Source organism: Siniperca chuatsi, linkage group LG10 (genome assembly GCF_020085105.1).
Source record: "Siniperca chuatsi isolate FFG_IHB_CAS linkage group LG10, ASM2008510v1, whole genome shotgun sequence".
Classification (NCBI taxonomy): Eukaryota; Metazoa; Chordata; class Actinopteri; order Centrarchiformes; family Sinipercidae; genus Siniperca; species Siniperca chuatsi.
Window position 1 is genome coordinate 30,364,780 of NC_058051.1, and position 25,960 is coordinate 30,390,739.

The 25,960-nt window shown below is 39.2% G+C and overlaps 1 protein-coding gene across 1 annotated transcript in view; it reads right to left on the minus strand.

The window, feature by feature from the left end:
- The window catches only part of slc6a8 (solute carrier family 6 member 8), a 69,244-nt gene that overhangs the window by 21,585 nt on the left and 21,699 nt on the right, over window positions 1–25,960 (minus strand). The window contains exons 3-10 of the mRNA XM_044210255.1: window positions 21,362–21,629; window positions 15,931–16,063; window positions 8,530–8,664; window positions 7,849–7,952; window positions 7,185–7,309; window positions 3,885–3,997; window positions 3,042–3,185; window positions 2,697–2,799 (exon numbers count right to left, since the gene is read on the minus strand). Of these exons, the coding sequence (XP_044066190.1) occupies window positions 2,697–2,799; window positions 3,042–3,185; window positions 3,885–3,997; window positions 7,185–7,309; window positions 7,849–7,952; window positions 8,530–8,664; window positions 15,931–16,063; window positions 21,362–21,629 (1,125 nt within the window). The remainder of the gene's footprint in view (window positions 1–2,696; window positions 2,800–3,041; window positions 3,186–3,884; window positions 3,998–7,184; window positions 7,310–7,848; window positions 7,953–8,529; window positions 8,665–15,930; window positions 16,064–21,361; window positions 21,630–25,960) is intronic.

Here is a 25,960-nt window from a genome sequence, read left to right on the forward strand (position 1 = left end):
ATTATTTTTTGACATACTTTGCTATGACAAACTATACTTTGGCACGGTTAACTATGACATACTTTCCTATGGCATTTTTTTCTATTGCATAATTTTCTACGACATAGAAATACTATATTAATATCATTTTTTTTACATACTTTGCTATGACAAACTATACTATTGCATGGTTAACTATGACATACTTCCTATGGCATTTTTTTCTATTGCATACTTTTCTACGACATTGTATACTAATGCGATATTTTAATAGAAATACTATATTAATTTTTTTGACATACTTTGCTATGACAAACTATACTATTGCATGGTTAACTATGACTTAGTAAATATGACATACTTTCCTATGACATTTTTTTCTATTGCATACTTTTCTACGACATAGTATACTATGGCATATTTTAATAAAAAATACTATATTATTTTTTGACATACTTTGCTATGACAAACTATACTGTTGCATGGTTAACTATGACTTAGTAAATATGACATACATTACTATGAGATTTTTTTCTATCGCATACTTTTCTACGACATAGTATACTATGGCATATTTTAATAAAAAATACTATATTATTTTTTGACATACTTTGCTATGACAAACTATACTTTGGCATGGTTAACTATGACATACTTTGCTATGGCATTTTTTTCTATTGCATAATTTTCTACGACATAGTATACTATGGCATATTTTAATAGAAATACTATATTAATATCATTTTTTTACATACTTTGCTATGGCAAACTATACTATTGCATGGTTAACTATGACATACTTCCTATGGCATTTTTTTCTATTGCATACTTTTCTACGACATAGTATACTATGGCATATTTTAATAGAAATACTATATTAATTTTTTTGACATACTTTGCTATGACAAACTATACTATTGCATGGTTAACTATGACTTAGTAAATATGACATACTTTCCTATGACATTTTTTTCTATTGCATACTTTTCTACGACATAGTATACTATGGCATTTTTTAATAAAAAATACTATATTATTTTTTGACATACTTTGCTATGACAAACTATACTTTGGCATGGTTAACTATGACATACTTTCCTATGGCATTTTTTTCTGTTGCATAATTTTCTACGACAGTATACTATGGCATATTTTAATAGAAATACTATATAATATCATTTTTTTACATTTTTTGCTATGACAAACTATACTGTTGCATGGTTAACTATGACTTAGTAAATATGACATACTTTCCTATGACATTTTTTTCTCTTGCATACTTTTCTACGACATAGTATACTATGGCATTTTTTAATAAAAAATACTATATTATTTTTTGACATACTTTGCTATGACAAACTATACTTTGGCATGGTTAACTATGACATACTTTCCTATGGCATTTTTTTCTATTGCATAATTTTCTACGACATAGTATACTATGGCATATTTTAATAGAAATACTATATAATATCATTTTTTTACAGTTTTTGCTATGACAAACTATACTGTTGCATGGTTAACTATGACTTAGTAAATATGACATACATTACTATGAGATTTTTTTCTATTGCATACTTTTCTACGAAATAGTATACTATGGCATATTTTAATAAAAATACTATATTATTTTTTGACATACTTTGCTATGACAAACTATACTTTGGCATGGTTAACTATGACATACTTTGCTATGGCATTTTTTTCTATTGCATAATTTTCTACGACATAGTATACTATGGCATATTTTAATAAAAAATACCATATTATTTTTTGACATACTTTGCTATGACAAACTATACTTTGGCATGGTTAACTATGACATACTTTCATATGGCATTTTTTTCTATTGCATAATTTTCTACGACCTAGTATACTATGGCATATTTTAATAAAAAATACTATATTATTTTTTGACATACTTTGCTATGACAAACTATACTTTGGCATGGTTAACTATGACTTACTATACATTTTTATGACTTAGTAAATATGAAATGCTATACTATATATGCTATACCACTTAATAAAATATTAAGTAAAATATTTTCATAATACTGCTCTATCCTGTATTTATGCACACACTTTATATCCTGCACTTGCTTATTGCACTTCTGGTATGACTTAGTAAATATGACATGCTATACTATGACAAATTTTCCTATGACTTTTTTCTATTGCATACTTTTCTACGACATAATATACTATGGCATATTTTAATAAAAAATACTATATCATTTTTTACATACTTTGCTATGACAAACTATACTTTGGCATGGTTAACTATGACTTACTATACATTATTATGACATATGGCATACTTTATTATGACTTAGTATACTATGACTTTTTTTCTATTGCATAATTTTCTATGACATGCTATACTAGGGCATACTTTCCTACAGCGTACTATGCAATGGCATAGTTTACTATGATTTACTATCCTATGACATCTTTCAATGAAATATTACAACTTACTATACTTTGACAAACTGTTCTATGATGTTCTATACTTTGTCATACTATAGTATAACATACTTTATGATCAATTATACCATAACATGTTTCACTATGAGAAAATATACTTGAACAGACTGAACTGTAACATCATGTAATGAAACTATTCACACACCCATTCTGAGATCAGATACTTCGCTGACATTCTTTATTGTGAAACACTACACTGTGTGTGTGTGTGTGTGTGTGTGTGTGCATACCGTAGACCCAGGCAACTACTATGCATTCCCAGAATGCTTGCCACAACAGTGTCATTCCACTGGCCGAATAATAGTCAAACAGTTGGAAGACGTACATCCCTCCCTGCAGAGAGACAGAGAGAGAGAGTGACAGCTCAGTGTTTAAGAAGATAAAGTGTTGGATTTACTGCAGCACTTTGTCTGTTTAACGCTAAATTTAACTAATTCGTCAGCTGAAGAATTTTAAGTTCAGTCAGAAACTCCATCTCTGTATTCACAGTTGTTGATTATTAATAAAGAAGACATCTTTTTAAATAGTGTTAGTTATTTTTACATGTAGCAAGAAACAGGCCGTCTGTAACTGACCTGCGTCACCATGGAGAGGTCAATAATGAAGCACAATAAACAGCATATCGCCACAGCGATCTCCCTTTTATAGCGATGGTGGTGCTTTCCAGGAAACAGATCCAGATCCAGAATTCCAGTAACAAAACCCTCCACGCCAACAAACTGGAGACAGAGAGAAAGCCAGATAAACTGTTAGTCTGTCTGCACAACACAAGATAGATAAGACAGAACTTTACCGATCCCCTGGGGGAAAGACACAGGTTAATAGGTAAGAAAACCAAAAAAGATTTATCTTAATACAATAAATAAAACAAAAAATAAGATTTAATATTAAAATACCTTAGACTATATAAATGAAGTCTATAATATCTGAGCTTCACTGAATGCACCATCAGGGAGCGTTTTTAGTCTCATACTATGACATACATTTTCCTACAGTATACTATAATATGTCATATTTTCCTATGGTGTATTATTCTATGATATAGTTACAATACTGTGACATGTTTTTATGACATACTTTCCTATTACATGCTATAGTATGGCACAATATACTACACTATGGCATACTAAGAAACACTTTACTATGACATACCGTAGACTATATAAATGAATAGTGCAAATGTATGTAAAAATAAAAAAGTCCAGTAGTGCAACTACTGATAGATGATCATAGTCAACATTAAGTCGCTTTCAGTGACGATAAAGTGACTCAATTAAAACTGACTGACTTGACCAACTTTGATGGCTTGTTCAAAGTCTCTGCAAGTTGAGTTTAATAGAAATGAAATGAAACCTAAAATAACTGAAGGTAATATTATTTTCCATATACGATGAGCAGGAATGAAGAGTGTTGGTCACCTGACTGTCCAGTCCCAGCAGCAGCAGCATGAAGAAGAAGAGTGCCGCCCAGAGAGGAGCCACCGGCATCAGACTAACTGCCATCGGATACGCAATGAAGGCCAGACCTGGACCTGAAACACACACACGTTAGATGCTTCATATACGACTACAACACTGGATGCTTTACATTTTTAAGAGTTCATTTTACTCCTCAGTAAAGATTTGCAGAATCATTGTTCCATTAAAAAAGTGGCTCACAGCCTTTTTGTCTCGTGACTCCTTCAGATATAGCAATGTCTACATTTCTATCTCAGATCGTGTTCAGATTTGATTTCGTGTTGGTTTGATGCCCCTTTTTACACTTGTTGTGCTTTTTGCCGTTGCTTTTATTGTCCTGTGCAAAAGAGAGTGACCTGCTGTCACTGCACCATCCTGTCGAAAGAAATGAAGTTATGACGTCAGTGTCAACAGTTCAGCGAAACAGTGATTTCCTTCTCTAATAGTTTAATTCGAAGGATTTTTGAGTCGGTAAAAGTTTCCGGCATTTCACAGGAGAAAACTAAAATAAGGGTCAGAGAAAAATAAACATACGTTTGTAACATAAATATGAATTTATTTATTTATTTATTTTTTTCTCGTGACCCCTCAGTTGTAAAGGCCAGTCCAAATGTATCAAGATGTTCTGATCCTGAACATTTTATTCTCAGTCTCTATCTGCAGACGCGTGTGTAAATAAACTTGTAATTTAGCCGGCTAAGAATGTACAGACTGGGCCTTTAAGCCTTTAAAGAGGGGTATGCTTGGAGGCATGTTTGTCTTGGTTGACAGGTGTGTCATCCAATCAGCTGTGGTCAGCTCCACCTTTTTCAAAAAATGTACTGTGAATCCTGACTGACACATTTCCACTGCAGCAGCCGATCTGCTGTGTGCTGTGTGAGTCCAGATTAAAGGTGCACATTCTGTGTTTCTGTGGAGAGAGCTGAGCCTCGTGAAATCAAGATGAGTCACATGTCACGAGGTTAAGGGCCTGCTCAAATAATCCTTCAGTTAATAGTGCACACACACACACACACACACACACACACACACACACACACACACAGTGAGGCTAATACTTTAAACCATTATAAACGTGTCAGACAGGATTCAGAGTAAATTGGATTTACTTTTGTTGTTTTTGCAGCAAGATCAAAATAAAAAGATTCATGTCCTCACGCTGAAGCAACTGCTGTTATTTTCATTTACACACACACACACACAACACATTTAATCTCTGTTATATACACCATTAGTCAGAGGTACACTGATGCTGTTCTTTTAAAAAGAGATCAGAGTATTCGAGCGCTTCAGCAAATTATTCCTGCATACTTTAATCAGCAGTCAGAGGTACAAGATGTTCTCTTTAAGTCAAACGTTGTAGTACTTCCTCCCCATCGGAGCAAATAATAAAACCTTCCATCTGTGTGAATGAAAGTGTGGAGGTGGAGCCAAATCTCAGAGAACAGAAACAGAAATGTGGATCTACAATGAGAGAGTGCTGCAGTACACTGCCTTCTGTGGAGAGACTAAATATAACTGTGTTTGTGATGTCACGTCATGTGCTTCGCAGCTATTAATAAACATACAGTTAGCTGAAGACGGTGCACACACACATTCAGTCCTCTGGTTTCATTCATTCGTTATATGAAAACATCAGACTGCAGGAAGCTGGTTTGATGCTCACTGATTATCAGCGGTGGAAGAAGTATTCATTTCCTTTACTTCAGTAAATGTAGTAACACCACAGTGTAGAAATACTCTGTTACGAGTTAAAGTCCTACATTCAAAATTCTACTTGAATAAAAGCACAGAAGTATCACCAGCAAAATGCACTTAAAGTATCCAAAGTAAAAGTACTCGTTATTCAGAGTGTTAAATTATGGAGCCAAGTTATTATCTTGTAAAATAAGATCACAGATACAAATTCTTCAGGACTTCAGCAGCTCCTGATAGTTTTGTTGCAAGAAAACGTCATCATTCTTACTGGTGAGTTCACGTCACTCGCAGTGGAGCTTTGCATATCCAGGTCTATAACCGAAAACACCTCTGTGGATATGCAGGTGCCTTTAATCTATAATAATGAATCATATTTTATAAACTGATCATATGTTTTGTGTGTAAAATCAAAATAACTAGTAACTAAAGCTGTTAAATAAATGTAGTGCAGTAAAAAATTACAATATTTGCTTCTGAAATGTATAAAGTAGCATAAATTGGAAATACTCAAGTAAAGTATAAGTAATTAAAATTTGTACTTGAGTAAATGTACTTGTTTGGGGCGAAATTAAGCAACTTAAAGCTGCATTAACTGATTTTTTTGGCCACAAGTTGGCAGCAGAACAAGCTGTAACCTTATTATCACAAATATGTAATAGTAATATGGTGATATGTTGAACTTGTGATCAAACAGCAGCTACAGAGTCACATGACGCTTCATCAGGAGGCGTGTCTGCGTCTCCTGATGGACATCAGTCCGGTCTTCTCTCTTAGATCTGTGTTTGGTCTCCAGCAGCTGCTGAGGGAAATATCTGGCTCTTTAGCAGCTAAACGCTCCGCTATGTTCAGCAGCTGCTCTCTGGCTGAGTCTGCCTGCTGTCTGCTGCTGAGCAGCTCGAGTTCAGCCGCGTCATCAGAAAACAGCTGCTGCTGGAAACACTGAGACTGAACCAGACAGGAAATGTGCTGCTGAGCTAAAAGAGGCTAAAAAGCTCCACAGAGCTGCAGATTATTCTGTATTTGCTGAGTCCCATCCCCCTCCTGTTGCTATTCCTGTCAAGCATTGCTTTCTCACACAGCAGATAGGCAGTTTAAAATCATAACAGCGGCAGATTAACCATCCAAAAATCAGTTATTTTACGAACTCTTAGCTAATTTGCTAACTCGTTAGCCACAACCACTTTATGAGCTGGTGATATGGCGTCGGCTGTGTGTATATTAGCTTGTTTTTCTGCTTCCTATACTTCGACTATAACCAGTTTCAACCAAATGGCCCAGATCATCCATGTTGTTTTCCTCCTCTCACAGAGTGAAGTGTGTTCAGACCTTTAACCAGCGAGTGGATATAAAGAGCTTTTGTTCCATCAGCCTCTGAGGCTTTGACAAAGGTATGTAGTCAGAAGCGGAGCTGCTGTTGTTGAATAACAATGACCATAATATCTTTAATAAAGTAGCTGTTTTTTACTGTCGAGTTCAGTAGTAGATTCACATTTATCTGAGAATATGTACATAAAGACTTCATGAACATGTTTGAGCGGAGCAGCTGGAGTTTGTATTTTTTACCTGACTCGGCGACCTGTGAGATGTCGACTCCCTGCTCAGCAGCCATGAAGCCCAGAATAGAAAACACAACGAAACCAGCAAAGAAACTGGTTCCACTGTTTATTAGAGCCAAGACGAAGGCATCTCTGCAGGAGAGGTGACAAGCAAAATTAATCCATTTTGATAAAGGTGCTTTTTTTGTTGCTATCGCAAGAGCTAAATACCTAAAAACCTTGTCATTACTGGATCGCATTTATTTCACATTATTATGTACAGTTGTGCCCCAATGGCACAAAGCTATTTTGATTCATTCCCCCCCAACCCCAACACCGCTTACTATCACGTGTTAAAAGAAAACACAATTATTTATTATTTCTGAGTTCACTTTTGTTTACATTGACAAAAAGGAAATTTCCTGAGAATTCAGGAAATTGCACGATCATCGTACATATGTGTGCAGACTTGTATTGCTGTCTTTGCCCAATTTCAGTTTTAAACCATCATTGTGAGGACATTTTAGATGGTCCTCACTACTTCGAAGGACTGTTTGAAGGTTAAGACTTGGTTTTAAGGGTTGGGGTTAGCCATTTGGTTGTGATGTAAGGTTAGGGGCTAGGAAACGCATCATGTCAATGATGGTCCTCGCACGTGTAGTAAAACAAAAGTGTGTGTGTGTGTGACGTACTTGTAGCAGTCGTTGTTGAAGCGGTTGTAGCTGCCCAGAGCGGTCAGAGCTCCCAGCCCGATGGCATAGGAGAAGAAGATCTGTGTCCCAGCGTCAATCCACACCTGAAAAGAGGTCAGAGGTCAGAGGTCACAGGTTTCTGATTTCACCGCTGAACTTTTTACATGTTTAAAACTTCATAACAATAATGGGGAGAGAGAGAAGAGAAACAATAAAAGGCTCCTGAGGGGCCTCTCTGGTCGGGCCCCGGGGACGAAGACCCGTCAGGGTGGAACCAGGACAGGGCAGGACAGAGTTATTATATTATATTATATAATATTTATTTATTTATTAATCTATTTTGTTTTATTTTGTTTTGATTGGTTTGTTTTTCTTTCTTCTTTGTCATTGCTTTCTTAGTAATGATACTAATACAAACAGGATCGTAATAATAATAACAACAACAATAATAATACAGTAACACAGCTATGATAATACATATTACATAATGACCAACACCCTTATCATTATTACCTAAAACAAACTAAACAGAAACTCAATAAGTGGATTAATGATAGAGTTTTCCAGTAATGGAAAGTATCGCGGTAACTGACAAGCGTTACAGTTTTGATGGTAATGGACTTGCTAATTACTGTTAAAGTTAGTCTGGTTGGGTTAGACTCCAACACTCATTTGACTTACCTGAGCCTCCTCCAGTTTGGACCAATCAGGTTTGATGTAGTACATGATGCCATCGTAGGCTCCAGGAAGTGTGACTCCTCTGACCAGCAGGATGATGAGGACCACGTAGGGGAAGGTTGCCGTGAAGTACACAATCTGAAACACACACAAAGGAACATGTTATAATAAAACACACGACTACTTTTGTTTTTGGTGAATTCACTCAAATACTCCATTTAGAAAATGTTCATTTGGAAGGGAAAGTGTATAAAATGTGCAGCTGATGTTTAAGGCTCATTGTTTTCTTCTTACACCAATTTTCACTGAAAAATACCAAAAAATAGTAAATATTTAACAGATTTTCAGTCCTGGAACACCTTCCTAATATACACATATATACACATACACATATATATAAATATATACATATAAATATATATATATACACCTACAAATATACACATATATATATATATATACACATATACATATATACATACATATATACACACACACACACATATATATTTATAGATATATATATATATATTCGATATATTAGGGACCCTGATCAGAGTCCTTTAATATTGAGTATCTCTGATACCGAATCCAATCCTCCAATCCAACCGATACTTTTATTGATTAAATATTATCTGACACATTGAAATAAGGTTAACTGTTAGCTGGTAAAACGTGAAAAAACTGTGTATAGTCCTTTAACAGTGAGCTCCATCTGAGAGAATCGGGTAAAGAAAACAAACGTGAAAAATACGAGAAGAAACCAAACATGAACCTGATCTGAGGAAACAAAAGGAGATGTGACCTGCTGAGAGTACACACACACACACACACACACACACACACACACACACACACACACACACACGGAATGTGAGTTTCAGCACCATCGAGAGCGTCCGGTCCCAGGTGGAGATGAGTTTCAGTCAAATCACAGCGGAGGACATTTTTCCTCCCACACACACACACACACACACACACACACACACACACACACACACACACCTCACAATGGCGGACTGCAGTGGTCGAGGTCAGTGCGGTAAAATCATAAAAATCACTGATCCATTCAAAACGTCCCTTAAATTATTCATAATTTAAAGACATCATCAACCAACACATTTGATGATATTTTAATCACTTCTCAAATCTTTTAATACATTTTTTTTTAATGTTACCTCAAAGTTGTATTTTTCAGTTCTCATCTGTTATTTATTTATTTCACTCTTTTTATCTTATTTTATCGTTGTGTATTTAATTCTTCAAAATAAGACGGTGTAGTCCCTCATTCGTCCAGGAGTGTTCCATCGTAGAAAAGGTTTCAGTCGTAGTCGTCTGGACACTGTTTTCAGAATCAAGACGTTTCGGCTCCCATCCCAAAAAAATGGGACGGGAACTGAAATTTAAGCTACTCTGTGTTACATAAGCCCCACCCTCAGGGAGGAGTCTACCTGAGTATCTGTTGATTAGCTAGTTTCACCTGAAACTGACCTAATAGTTTCCATGATGGCCCAGTAATCAGTAATCAGGCCTATTGTTTTCTGTGATGAGGTAGATGCAGCCAGAGTAGCTTACATTTCTGAGTTCTCAGACCATTTTCACAATTGAGAATGACTTCTGGATGGGAGCCGAAACGTCTTGATTCTGAAAACAGCGTCCAGACGACTACAACTGAAACCTTTTCTACGATATTTTATTCCTCTTCATTCTCTGTACTGATAAGATGTACCTTTATTGATCAGCCATAGGGGGAAATTCAATTTGACACAGCAGCACAAGGGTATGTGGTAAAAAATGAAATAAATAAAAAAGGAATAATATATACAATAAATAGATGTGTGTGTATATGTGTGCAATGTTTCTAAAATATACATACATTACATACACTCATACAGTATCTGTTTGTATATACATGTGCAATATCTGTGGTGGTGACAGTTTAACTGTGACTGGTGTATGGTTTTGAGTCTCAAATCAGTGGAGGTAGGAGGTACTGGGAGCTGAACTGGGAGCTGTACTGGGAGCTGTATTGGGAGCTGTGGCGTTGTGGAGTCTGATGGCTGGTGGCAGCGCTTTGAGGCACGTGGCTGGATGAGTTCCTGAGCTGCCTCAGCTCACCACAGAGACGATGAGAGGGGTTGTCCATCAGCTTCCCTCTCATCCTCTTCTCCGTCACTGCCTCCACACTGTGCCCACCACAGAGCTGGCCTTCCTCACCAGCTTGCCCAGTTTGTTGGCACCACAAGTCCTGATGCGATCTCCCCGGCACACAGCAAAGAAGGAAACGCTGGCCACCACAGACTGGTGGAACATCCGCAGCAGCCTAGTGCACACGTTCCTCAGAAAGAACAGCCTGCTCTGTCCCTTACTGTAGAGGGCCTCAGTGTTGTCTGACCAGTTCAGTTTGTTGTTGAGGTGCACCCCTAGGAACTTGTAGTTGTCCACCATCTCCATCACCTCCCCCATTATGGCGAGAGGGGTAGGGGACCTCTTGATGCGCCGGAAGTCCACCACCAGCTTCTTGGTTTTCCCGATGTTGAGCTGTAGGTGGTCGCGTCATCTTATTAAGTTTTCGACTAGGTCTCTGTACTCCTCGTCCTTATCTGTGAGTCATCCGAGAACTTCTGTAAGGGGTCAGCGTTGCTCGCCACCACAGCTGACAGGCAGCCTTGCACCCTCACATACTGCAGCCCTTAGGTGAGGTGTAATACAGACCACGAGGTCCTGGTCCATCTGCATCACAGAGAGCTTCTCAGCCAGCCAGAGTGGCTGGACGGTGTTGAAAGCTCTGTGAAGCATGTAGATGATGGCATCCTCCCCACCGATGTCAGCCTGGTACTCAAACTACAGCAGGTCCAGGCTACCAGGGGCCTCAAAGGTCTTCATGACATGTGAGGTTAAAGCCACAGGCCTGAAGAGCGCTGGGATGTACCTTCTTGGGCACAGGGACTATGCAGGATGTTTTCCAGATCTTGGACACCTTTTTCAGACTCAGGTAAAGGTCAAAAAGATGCGGGAACTCTCCTGCCAACTGCTCCCCAGACACATTAAGCACCCTCGGGCTGATGTTGTCAGATCCTCTGTCCTTGTTGGTCCGGGTCCTCGTGAGCTGCCGTCTCACCTGGCTGGTCTTGATGACAGGGGTGGTTGGGGATATGGTGGGGTTTGGCTGTCCACTCTCCATCAGGGCCTCTTCTGCCTCCCCAGACAACTGCTGCACAGTCCTGGTGGTGATAGACTGTCTGCTACCAACAGGCTTGTATTTAGGAGTGAGCTGTATGCCTCCTTAACACTGGCATAGAGCAAGTCCAAGGTGTTATCCCCTGCAGGAGGTTGCAGGTCACATACTGGGTGAAGCTGGTCAGCATCTCTAAGATTTTAACTGATTAAAATCTCCTTTAATTATGAGGAGTGCGCTGGGAAGCCGGGTCTGGAGGTCTGCGATGGTGGAGGGAATTATGTCACAAATGCGCGCCGCCACCGCCAACGGTGGAATGCAAACAATGACAAGAATGGCGTCTGAAAACTCCTGAGGCAGATAGTATGGCCTCAATCCGACGGCTGCAGCTCAACATCAGGTGTACAGATCGTTGCCTTGGTAGTAACATGCCCTGGGTTACACCATTTGGAATTAACAAAGACACAGTACTCCACAAATTCCTCCGTAGCGTACATTCCCCATGACAACAGAGTGTGCACTGTTGTTTGGTGGTCGCGGTGTCCGTTATCCTGCACATTGTTATTACACCTTACTAGTTAAAAGCTAGGTTAAAAAGCTAAACTCAACTACCTATGACTGTTACTCCTATTTACGGTCTTTTGCCTGATTTTATTTAATTGTAGTGCTGAACTTTTTTAATCTTGGGTTTCCCCATGTAAAGCATTTGTAACATTATTTTGAAAAGTGCTGCATGTACGGTTTATTAATATAACTATCATATTAGTAGTAGAATTTTATTTCTGGTTTTACTAAGAGTTGTTTTAATTTAAATGCACCTTTAATTAATCATATAAAAAGTACTTATGAGATAAGTAATTATAATTCATGACTTGAGTGAAAATAAAGCAGTGTGGAGTTAGGAGGTTTTCAGCTGACGGTGATGTTTGAGCAGGTCTATGACTGAACTGTCTCTCTCTCTCTCTTTTTGCCAGTGTATCTCAGCCTCTCTCGCCCTGCTCTGATCTGCCGATCAGCTTTCAGCCTCCTGCTGACGATCAACAATAAAAACTGTTTCTGTTGGTACTGAGAGCCGTGTGAACTCTGCTGGAGACCAGAAACACACACACTCAGCCTGCAGGCTGGATTGTGATGGAGGCTTGCAGGGGTCAAATCCCCGAAGTGGGATTCTATAAAATAGAAATAAATATATACATATATACATATACACACACACATTAGTTATATGTTTGTGTCGTGGACAAGGCATAAAGATTCTGTTGTTGTAAAGATGGGGAGGAATATATCATTATAATAAGGTGCTCTGCTTTTCTAACACCATTCTTGACCAAACAAGTCCTGGAGACTCTAGTTTTATCACATCTAGACTATTGCCCAATGACACGGTCAGATGCTGCAAAGAAGAAAATTGCAGCTGGTTCAGAACAAAGCAGCTCGTCTTTGCCCTTCGATGCACACTATGGTAAACAACTTGCATGTCAATCTCTCCTGGTTGAAAGTTGAGGAGAGGCCGACAGCATCACTCCTTGTTTTTGTTAGAAACATTAATGTATTGAAAATTCCTAATTGTTTGTATAGTCAACTCACATTCAGCTCTAATGTGCCTACCTACCCCACTAGACATGCCACCAGAGGTCTCTACGCAGTTCCTAAATCTAGAACACAATCAAAGAAACGCACAGTATTGTATCGAGCAATGTTGCATGGAACTCACTTCCAGCTCAGATTGTAAAGCGAGCTTTAAAAAACAAGTGAAGCAACATCTAATAGCCTGTTACCACATTTTGTACATTTTCTTTTTTTTATGTAGAGGAATATCAATATGTATACGAATATATGTTGTAAGATTTCACTTTGTATGTATATTCAGTGCTTATGAATTTAGTGTTTATTAATATATACTGCATAAGTGTATATGAAAAAGAATATGTATAGTAATATGTTTGTGAGAAAGAATATTGTTAGTTATACCTTTTCTGATTTTAATATCATGTGGTTGTTTTGTCTAATAGTGTCTTATCTGTTGTCATGCTTTTACGTTTTGTGTGGACCCGAGGAAGAGTAGCTGATGTTCTGCATCAGCTAATGGGGATGCTAATAAAAGCCTAAATCCTAAATAAAACCGATTCTGAAAATCAGTTCACTATAAAGACAGTAGTAGAAAACATAGTTCATACTGGGAAACTTTTCAGCTTTTCAGTTTACAAGTACAGACTTGACTGTGAGGTCGGTTTGTTTTTGAGTTATTAGTTACTTCAGTGACACTGATGTGATTTATATTTATCATGATTCCCTTTAACAGAAAACCTCAAACAAGCAGCTGTTTAACTAAAGTTACTCTGCTGTCAGTGTTGGACGGACAAACAGACTCTGGAGTTATGAGGTTTTCATGCAGTAACTACAGAGTACACATATAAAACAGTACTGCACATGGGTATTTCTGTGTGTGTGTCTTAGTCACGTCCCACTGCAGTCAAGCTGCCCTCCCACAGGACAACCAATCACAATCTGCCACCTCACAGCCCCCACTGTCCCTCCTCAACCCCCCTCCCTCCGTCGTAGTCATGGCAACGTTTAGCCTGTCATGTGACAGCAGTCTGTACGAGTCTCAACGTCACGAGCCAATGAAACACACACAGTGAATCACTGCTATACAGTCTCCTTCCTTTACACTCTGTCTCATCTGAAGTTTGTAGTTTAAAGGAACACATTTTTTGTCAGACTGGATGCAGGAGGACACTGTTAGCTTAGCTCCATAAAAACAGAAAACAAAACACCTTCCAAATACTCAAATCTGTCCGATTTACACCACAGATGTGATAGAAACAGACTTTTGCACCAAATGATGGACCTACTTCTTCTTCGTCTAGTTTTATTTGGGGCAGTGTGCATGGGATTTGTGTTCTGCTGCCACCAGCTGCTACATGCAGCAGAAAAACCTCAAAAATACATAAAAGAAAACAAGAGCCAGGACAAACTAACTACCTAGTTTGGTTTACGTTCTCTTTCTTATTGACATGGTGCAGCCATATGGAAACTGATCAATCAGTTGACAGGTGACCTCTGACCTTCAGCAGTGCATGCTTGACTGTAATGAACCCAGCTGTTAGGGCGCTTTACTAACTGACAGTCAGTAAAACGCTGGCAGCAAGATGTGTGCTCTTGTATTAATAACATTGTGGGGACACAGACCAATCACACACCGACGTTGTGGGGACTCGACTCCAATCTGGGTACCCACAGGGTCATTTAATAAGAATAATAATATAAACCTTTTTTGTATTGCACCTTGCAAAGATGTGACCCAAAGTGCTTCACAAAACAGGAATAAAAACAATGTTTTGTTTTGCAGAAAACAAAAATGAAAATAAACAATAACAATATGTAAAAGGTTGGTCATTTGGGGTATTTGTAATTTAATTTAGTTTGGACGTGGTCTGCCTAAATTTAAACACATATACTATTTTCCAGGATATATGACACTGCTGGACTGTCAGATGGATTCGAAGGTAGGGAGACTCCACATTTTTAAGATTTCAGTTGTCTAATCTGCCATACATTGTAGCTGGATTATTTTTATGACAGGGCGTTCTTTTTGAAAATTAAGACGGTGGCCAAAAAAATTAGAGTGTAATCTATAGGTACATACAGTATGTCACATGTTCATATTATTGTATTAATCACGTTATAGGGACACAGACCTGACTACACACCAACATTGTGGGGACACTTCCAAATCTGGCCTCTGCAAGGTAACTTTTTAATAGGTTTAGCTCTAAGACTTGGTTTTTATTAACACATACCCCCATTTTGGAGTTGGAACAATAAAATATTACTATTTTTTATTGTTAGAGGCTAAAGTTATAGATTTATGACACCATTGGACTGTCAGACTCCTTTGAAAGTAGGAACACATTTTTAAGGTTTCAGTTGTATTCTTTTTGAAAATGACCAAAATGACAGAAAAGACAAGCATCAAACCTATCAATACATATATTACATGTTCATATTCTTGTATTAATCACGTTATGGGGACACAGAGCTGATTACACATTCGCATTGTTTGGACTGACCTCTCATAAAGGTCCCCATAAGGTCACTATTTACTTTTGGGTAAAGAATTAACTAATTAACCTTTAACCTTTTCATGTTGTACAGAAATGTCTGGAACAGTATCATAAAAAACTGTATGACGTGCATTAAAAATGGTAAGTTATGTGTGTTACCTTTCCAGTGGATTTGACTCCCTTCCAGACGCAGAAATAAACCATAACCCAGACGGCCATCAGACACAACATGAGCTCCCAGTTAAACTCTCCGGTTACACCCAGACCAGAAGAGATGTTCAGCACCTTGTTCCTGCACAGAGAGAGAAGGATGACGTTTACATCAACCCAACATCAGTGACAGAGAGCAGATCTGTGGTTTCATCTGAGTGAAAACAGCCTGACAACAATATCTACAACAGTTTAAAAATCGCTAGCTTAAAGGAATAGTCCCTGGGATTTCCTCTTTCAGAGACTGAGATGTTGAGATAAATATCAGTCTCATGTCTGTGTGTTCAGTACAGAGCTGGAGTCAGGACATGGTTAGCGTAGCTTAGCATAAAGACTGGAAGCAGGGGAAAACAGCTAGCTTGGCTCTGTCCAAAGTTTAAAAAATCCACCTGCCAACACCTCTAAAGCTCATTGAGAAACATATCTCATTAACGTATCTCATTGTATTAATTGAGATGTTTTCTGTCTTGAAATTATCCTTTGGTTATTTTAAGTGATATATCTTGTTCGTTGTCCTTTTAGACACTTTGTTTAATTTTTGTGTTTTCAAACACAAACAGTTTGAAACAGGGACGTGCACAGACATTTTGATGGGCAGTGCATCACTTTAATAAAGGGCACACACATTTTCGTAATGTGCATTACAGTTACAGCTAACAGTTACAAAACACATATACCAGTAAACAGCCTCTGTGCTGAGCATTTTAAGCCAATAAAGTATTAATCAGCATCAACAAAACCAACAATGACATCATAAATATTGTAATAATAACATTATTTATTAATATGTCCAGAGGGGCAGCACTTTAGCCAGTATGTGTGCATGTCCATGGTTCAAAACAATAAAAGGAATCAGAAAGGTTAGAGTGACATTTAGCATAAAAATGACAGAAAAATAGGATTATATTTATTCAGTCACTAACTCTTTTATTCAATAACACAACTTTACAATCTGCTGTGCTGACCTCCTCCCTCCTCTCCTCCCTCAGAGACAGAGAGCTGCTGACCTGACTCTAAATTCAAACACTAATGAGCTCTCTCACCCAATGAACATTTTCACCTCGTTAACTGCTCGTTGTGTTAATGACCTACCATGACAACACAGTCTTACTGCTGCATGGATGTCCTGCGCAGAGAAATTACTATACTACTACTATGACAGGCTGAGACAGCTGTCAATCAAAGCCCCCCCCAAAAAAAAATACACTTCAATTATAAGAGTCAGAAGGTGGGAAAGAATCCAGAAAAATCACATTGTAGGATTTTTAATGAATTTATTTGCAAATCATGGTGGAAAATAAGTATTTGGTCAATAACAAAAGTTCATCTCAATATTTTGTTATATACCCTCTGTTGGCAGTGACAGAGCTCAAACGTTTTCTTTAAGTCTTCACAAGCTTTTCACACACTGTTGCTGGTATTTTGGCCCAGCCCTCCATGCAGATCTCCTCTAGAGCAGTGATGTTTTGGGGCTGTCGCTGGGCAACGCGGACTTTCAACTCCAAAGATTTTCTATGGGGTTGAGATCTGGAGACTGGCTAGGCCGCTCCAGGACCTTGAAATGTTTTTACGAAGCCACTCCTTCGTTGCCCGGGCGGTGTGTTTGGGATCATTGTCACGCTGAAAGACCCAGCCACGTTTCATCTTCAATGCCCTTGCTGATGGAAGGAGGTTTTCACTTAAAATCTCACGATACATGGCCCCATTCATTCTTTCCTTTACACAGATCAGTCGCCCTGGTCCCTTTGCAGAACACAACCGCCTGCATGATGTTTCCACCCCCGTGCTTCACAGTAGGTTTGGCGTTCTTTGGACGCAACTCAGCATTCTTTCTCCTCGACAAACACGACAAGTTGAGTTTTTACCAAAAAGGTCTATTTTGTTTTCATCCTACCATGTGACATTCTCCCAATCCTCTTCTGGATCATCCAAATGCTCTCTAGCAAACTTCAGACGGGCCTGGACATGTACTGGCTTAAGCAGGGGGACACGTCTGGCGCTGCAGGATTTGAGTCCCTGGCGGCGTAGTGTGTTACTGATGGTAGCCTTTGTTACTTTGGGCCCAGCTCTCTGCAGGTCAGTCCCCCCGTGTGGTTCTGGGATTTTTGCTCACCGTTCTTGTGATCATTTTGACCCCACGGGGTGAGATCTTGCATGGAGCCCCAGATCGAGGGAGATTATCAGTATGTTGTTATTGTATGTCTTCCATTTTCTAATACTTGCTCCCACAGTTGATTTCTTCACACCAAGCTGCTTACCTATTGCACATTCAGTCTTCCCAGCCTGGTGCAGGTCTACCATTTTGTTTCTGGTGTCCTTTGACAGCTCTTTGGTCTTGGCCATAGTGGAGTTTGGAGTGTGATGGTTGTGGACAGGTGTCTTTTATTCTGATAACGAGTTCAAACAGGTGCTATTAATACAGGTAACGAGTGGAGGACAGAGGAGCCTCTTAAAGAAGTTACAGGTCTGTGAGAGCCAGAAATCTTGCTTGTTTGTAGGTGACCAAACACTTATTTTACCAATAAATTCATTAAAAATCCTACAATGTGATTTCCTGGATTCTTTCCCCCCATTCTGACTCTCATAGTTGAAGTGTACCTGTGATGAAAATTACAGGCCTCTCTCTGGGAGAACTTGCACAATTGGTGGCTGACTAAATACTTTTTTGCCCCACTGTATATAGCTGTATTTTAGTTACTGAGCACTAGTGGCCGTTAGAGGAACTGCAGCTTCAACACTCAGCTGCAAAGTCTGCTGGTCAGATTCAAACTTGTTATAATTTCATTCACCTTAAATCTGGTTATGTTTCATTTTATTCATCCCTTTCCCCAGAGAAGATGTTCCTAGGTAACTATGGTAAATACTTTGACCTAGAACCAAGTCCCACATAACTTCACAACTTTTTTGACCAAGAATTAAAGTCTAGTGCTCCATGTTTTTCTTCTTGTCAACAAATCCAATGTGCAGACAAAAACCAGCAACATGTCAGTCCGTCTCTCAGTACCGTCTGACTTCCTGTCTGTGGCTCTCAGCTCCGAGCCCATTGGTTGCTACTGAAGACGTAAATCTTTAAAAACACCTCACAAATATATAGTTTCCTGTTTAAAAGACTCAGAAATTTCCTCAAACAGCTGCTCGCTGTAGTTTTTATCAGACTAACAGGAGGAAACAGAGCATCTGTTGGGGACTATTTCCAGCGGCGGATGAATCCACATGTGGTGCTGTAGTGAGTGTTTGGGGCAGCAGGACGGTGTGTGTGGGGCGGAGTCAGAATAAACTACAGTGTGTGTTCATATCACCAGTTATCCTTTAAAATCCTCAGGACAAAAAGTCTAAATGTTTAAATTTTTACTTTTTACAATATGTTTTGCATTTCTACCGCATCTAAAAAACTGTGAAGCAAATTAGACTGGCAACTTCAAAGTGACCATGTGGCCAGAGATGTATTTTTTGCACAGGACAGTGACTGTGATGTTTTACATTAAACTGAACCACCAAAACCTTGGCAGCAGAGACCTTTTACGGGCGCCCAGGAGTTAAAATTGGACACAGGTTTCCGTGGTCAAAGTGCAGGTAAAGTCCCTAAAAAGGTTCCTGGTGGAAAAGTTCTTGCAGTCCAAAAGCGCCATATGGGCCCTTGCAACTACGGTAACCATGGTCATCTAGGACCATACTCTAGTCATGATTGTTAATGTGTTCTACAACCTTTTCGAGTGTAACTACGGTAACCAAAAGCCCATTGAATAGTTAATTTCTCCCAAATCAGCAGGCGTTTCTTCATGAATCTGGTGGTTTAAGCTCTTCCTGTCAGACTCACACTGACTGCGTCAAAGCATTATTCCCTTCACTGTTACCACGTAGACTCTGTTGATGTTTTGGGCTTTGGTGCTGTGAAGAACACAGTAGGTTGACAGTTAGCTGGGCTGAAAACACACCATCATATTTCAGATGGGATTAAGAGATTTACACCAGGAGGAGGTTAAGCTGCTGCTGCTGCAATAAAAAACCATCTGCAACAACAACGACAATAACAACTGAACTGTGACAGAAAGGTCACACGTTCAGTCTGTTCAAGTCCAAATTTGAACCCTCTGAACTTTTTGTCTAAGTAAATATAACTTGTAATATGTATAACTGAGAGAGACATAACTGAGAGCTTTGCAAGGAGACAAGTTGTCAACTTCTGTGGTACTAAATGGACCGTTGATACAACGTTTTTGTTTTCCTTTGTCAAGTCCATTTGATTTAATCTGTCTCTACAACATTCAACATTTGGGAGGACCATCATGAGGTTTGTATTTACTCAGGTAGTGTATGCTAGTTAGCCTTGCTTGCTAACATTGGCAGCCTTTACCACTGGACGTTATGTTTCGATTGTTTTTTCGGCACCTGCTGAGTCATCGGCAGCTCTCGCACACGATGTCATATCAATACAGCTGATGTTTCACTAGAATACTGATGCAAACGCAACCAAATGCACTGAATAAATGTCTTATCAAAAGCCAAAACAGTGCTGTTACAGCGTGTAGTGATTTCACACTACAGTCACCGACAAGTTCAAGTAACACAGCTGTCCACTGTCCATTTGATGTTACAACATGATCACATATGTTCTTTAATAGTTAGTTATTACTTAGTTTTAGGTCTAGATTTTTATTAGTTTATGTATTTTATGTATATTCTAGATAGTTTTGTGGTGCGACTACATTATTTCTGTAGATTAAATCTGGGACCACTTTTCTTTTCCCACGACCACCTTGCTTGTGGCTCATGTGAATCCCATGTTTACTCCTGTTTATCAGAAGCAGAGAACGTGCCATGAAAAACTTACATCACAGATATCGTGACCTTATTAGTTCCTGCAGAATACATAATTAACTATTAATTATTTGGGCAATCTGCCCTTAAATACATATGTAATAAGGAGAGAGACGCTTCTGGCAAATAAGTATGTTTGATTAATACAGCACAGGTCTGGGGCTGAAAAACAGGGACAGAAACCTCAGTAGATCTGGCCCTTAGCGTTGTGTTTATCCTGCATTATAGAAAGGAGGGGGGCTAGCTAGCGTTAGCTGTCTTTCTCTCATGGGTCCAGCTTCGGTGACAAGTAGTCCTGTGACCTTACACCTAATATTAGGAGAATTAACTACACAAAACAGTTCCAACCCAGCCTTCATAATATCAAACCAACTGCACCCATCTCAACTGATTCAGATCCAGCCTAACCCAACATCACCTGTCTGATCTGAGCTAACCTGTCCGCCACAGCCCACAGAAACATTCCTCAGGCTAGACCTTACTCAACACCACCCAATGACCCGACCCCTCCTGCCAACACAACATGACCCACTAACCAGAACCCAACCAGAGCAGAACTCACTCCCAGAACTCGATGACGGGTGATCGTGCGTTAGCCAGCTCGGCGCAGGTCATGTTGCCGCTGATCGTAGTGTTAGCGAGGCTGCCGTTGTTGCAGTCCTGGTGACGGAAGATCTCGATGCAGCTGGGCGTGTTCCATTCGTTGTCACAGGTGGACCAGGGGAGGGTGGCGTTAAAAGACTTGATTAGGTAGTAGAAGCCCCAGGCCAACACCATGATGTAGTAGGTGTTACAGAAAAACACAATCACCATGGAGGCATAGCCCAGACCTGAGGAAGAGGAGGAGGAAGAGGAGGAGCAGAATACAAAATGAGTTCAGGAGCACTTTCTAAGTCACTAACTAAATAGGCAATAGCTTTATGTCTGTAACACATTTCACTTCTAAAACACAACGTGCTTTACATGAAGATTAAGGAGAAAAGGAGGAGGAGGACGAAGAGAGAAAATAATAATAATAAGAAGAACAATAATAATTATGATAACAATACTAACAGTAAAAATAATAATAGGAATAATGAAAATTAACCATACAGGAAGACTCACATATAAATTATTCAATTACAAAGGATGTATTACAAATTATTGAAAGGCAACAGAATAAAGAAAAGTTTTAAGACCCTTTTTAAAAGTAATGAGAGACTGAGATCGTCTCAGGTCCTCGGGAGGCTGACCCAGGAACCAGGAGCACAAAAACTAAAGGAAAACTTCTCGACTGTGAAATGACTCTCGGTACAAAAGAATATTAGAACTGGGTGAGCTGACAGGTATGACTGCATCAGCAGGTCTAACACATATGATGGGGAAAGACCATTCAGACCCTTAAAGTCTATTCTGGCCAGCTACGGTAACCATGGTCATCTAGGACCATACTCTAGTCATGATTGTTAATGTGTTCTACAACCTTTCGGAGTGTAACTACGGTAACCAAAAGCCCATTGAATAGTTAATTTCTCCCAAATCAGCAGGCGTTTCTTCATGAATCTGGTGGTTTAAGCTCTTCCTGTCAGACTCACACTGACTGCGTCAAAGCATTATTCCCTTCACTGTTACCACGTAGACTCTGTTGATGTTTTGGGCTTTGGTGCTGTGAAGAACACAGTAGGTTGACAGTTAGCTGGGCTGAAAACACACCATCATATTTCAGATGGGATTAAGAGATTTACACCAGGAGGAGGTTAAGCTGCTGCTGCTGCAATAAAACCATCTGCAACAACAACGACAATAACAACTGAACTGTGACAGAAAGGTCACACGTTCAGTCTGTTCAAGTCCAAATTTGAACCCTCTGAACTTTTTGTCTAAGTAAATATAACTTGTAATATGTATAACTGAGAGAGACATAACTGAGAGCTTTGCAAAGAGACAAGTTGTCAACTTCTGTGGTACTAAATGGACCGTTGATACAACGTTTTTGTTTTCCTTTTTCAAGTCCATTTGATTTAATCTGTCTCTACAACATTCAACATTTGGGAGGACCATCATGAGGTTTGTATTTACTCAGGTAGTGTATGCTAGTTAGCCTTGCTTGCTAACATTAGCAGCCTTTACCACTGGACGTTATGTTTCGATTGTTTTTTCGGCACCTGCTGAGTCATCGGCAGCTCTCGCACACGATGTCATATCAATACAGCTGATGTTTCACTAGAATACTGATGCAAACGCAACCAAATGCACTGAATAAATGTCAAGCCAAAACAGTGCTGTTACAGCGTGTAGTGATTTCACACTACAGTCACCGACAAGTTCAAGTAACACAGCTGTCCACTGTCCATTTGATGTTACAACATGATCACATATGTTCTTTAATAGTTAGTTATTGCTTAGTTTTAGGTCTATATTTTTATTATTTAGTTTTTATGTATTTCTAGATATTCTAGACTACATTATTTCTGTAGATTAAATCTGGGACCACTTTTCTTTTCCCACGACCACCTTGCTTGTGGCTCATGTGAATCCATGTTTACTCCTGTTTATCAGAAGCAGAGAACGTGCCATGAAAAACTTACATCACAGATATCGTGACCTTATTAGTTCCTGCAGAATACATAATTAACTATTAATTATTTGGGCAATCTGCCCTTAAATACATATGTAATAAGGAGAGAGACGCTTCTGGCAAATAAGTATGTTTGATTAATACAGCACAGGTCTGGGGCTGAAAAACAGGGACAGAAACCTCAGTAGATCTGGCCCTTAGCGTTGTGTTTATCCTGCATTATAGAAAGGAGGGGGCTAGCTAGCGTTAGCTGTCTTTCTCTCATGGGTCCAGCTTCGGTGACAAGTAGTCCTGTGACCTTACACCTAATATTAGGAGAATTAACTACACAAAACAGTTCCAACCCAGCCTTCATAATATCAAACCAACTGCACCCATCTCAACTGATTCAGATCCAGCCTAACCCAACATCACCTGTCTGATCTGAGCTAACCTGTCCGCCACAGCCCACAGAAACATTCCTCAGGCTAGACCTTACTCAACACCACCCAATGACCCGACCCCTCCTGCCAACACAACATGACCCACTAACCAGAACCCAACCAGAGCAGAACTCACTCCCAGAACTCGATGACGGGTGATCGTGCGTTAGCCAGCTCGGCGCAGGTCATGTTGCCGCTGATCGTAGTGTTAGCGAGGCTGCCGTTGTTGCAGTCCTGGTGACGGAAGATCTCGATGCAGCTGGGCGTGTTCCATTCGTTGTCACAGGTGGACCAGGGAGGGTGGCGTTAAAAGACTTGATTAGGTAGTAGAAGCCCCAGGCCAACACCATGATGTAGTAGGTGTTACAGAAAAACACAATCACCATGGAGGCATAGCCCAGACCTGAGGAAGAGGAGGAGCAGAATACAAAATGAGTTCAGGAGCACTTTCTAAGTCACTAACTAAATAGGCAATAGCTTTATGTCAGTAACACATTTCACACCTAAAACACAACGCGCTTTACATGAAGATTAAGGAGAAAAGGAGGAGGAGGACGAAGAGAGAAAATAATAATAATAATAAGAACAATAATAATTATGATAACAATACTAACAGTAAAAATAATAATAGGAATAATGAAAATTAACCATACAGGAAGACTCACATATAGATTATTCAATTACAAAGGATGTATTACAAATTATTGAAAGGCAACAGTATAAAGAAAAGACCCTTTTTAAAAGTAATGAGAGACTGAGATCGTCTCAGGTCCTCAGGAGGCTGACCCAGGAACCAGGAGCACAAAAAATAAAGGAAAACTTCTCGACTGTGAAATGACTCTCGGTACAGAAAGAATATTAGAACTGGGTGAGCTGACAGGTATGACTGCATCAGCAGGTCTAACACATATGATGGGGAAAGACCATTCAGACCCTTAAAGTCTATTCTGGCCAGTGCCAGTCTAATGATGTGTCATGAATTGTTTCCAAAGCGTAAACACTCTTTCACTGTAAACTATAGACACTGAACTGATAGTGAAAACTAAAGACATTCTGTATTTTTAGGGTTAAGTTTAAATGATTAATGAGATTTTATCATAGATTGTAATAATCTTGGTCCATTTTAAAGCACAATAGTTGATTTTATTCTTATAGTTAATCATGTGTCTATATTACATGTGAAATTTATGTTTTCACATGTAACAGGACTACTTGTTGCATATGTCATCGTGATCATGTAGCGAGGTCCAGCCGACCAGCTTCCTGTTTGTAAAACTGTAAATTTATGAGTTTATGAGCAGCGGTGACTTCCAATCAGAGCTCAGATCTCTGACTGAACCTGAACTCCTGAACACCTCCACGTGTCAGCACTATGTGCTTTGTCACTGATTGACAATAAAGTTTGTCCTTGAAAGACCGAGACCACGTCCACGCTGAGCCAGCAAAATCTGAAAAAACAATGTTTATGTGTGAAAACGACACAGTTTTCAGGTCATTTTCACAAAGATGTACGTCCAACAACACGACGCCTGAACTGCATTACAACAACTAAATCTGCTTCTTTTTTGTCTTCTTTCAGTGGACAAACAACAAACCGTTGATGGTCTCCATCATGTGTTACAGATGGTCTGATTCAGTTCTCCTCCTCCTGCTCGCTGTCATCACTGTGTTTTAATACAGCTCAACAACTATACTGTTTTCATTCATACATCATTCATGATTATTTTTTAATCGATTCCACTTGTTTACCTTTTCAAGCGCAGTGAAGTTACTGTTCATGAAATTCAACACTTCCTGCAGACGTTTCAAATTAAAAGCCTTCCAGAAATGGGCGAGATTTGAATGGGATGCAAGTTGAGCAGCTGGAAGGCTTATAATGTGAAAGATGTGTACAGGAAGTGTGTTTCGATGGTAGTATAACAGCGATAAAAAAACAGCAGAGCTGAATAATCAGTGAATGAAAAAGGTATAGTTGTTAAACAGAGGAAGTGTTTTTTAAAGTGGCGAGTGTGACGTGATGCTGACATTAACAGGTAAACATGGAGGACTCCTACTAACATATCATTTAGAAATAAAGGTCTGCTTCAAATATAAGACTGTTTCAAATAAAGGCCTGGTTCTCTGTGCAGGTGAGGTACATTAAGCCACTATGTGAGAGTTTACAGTAGATATAGCTTAGTGA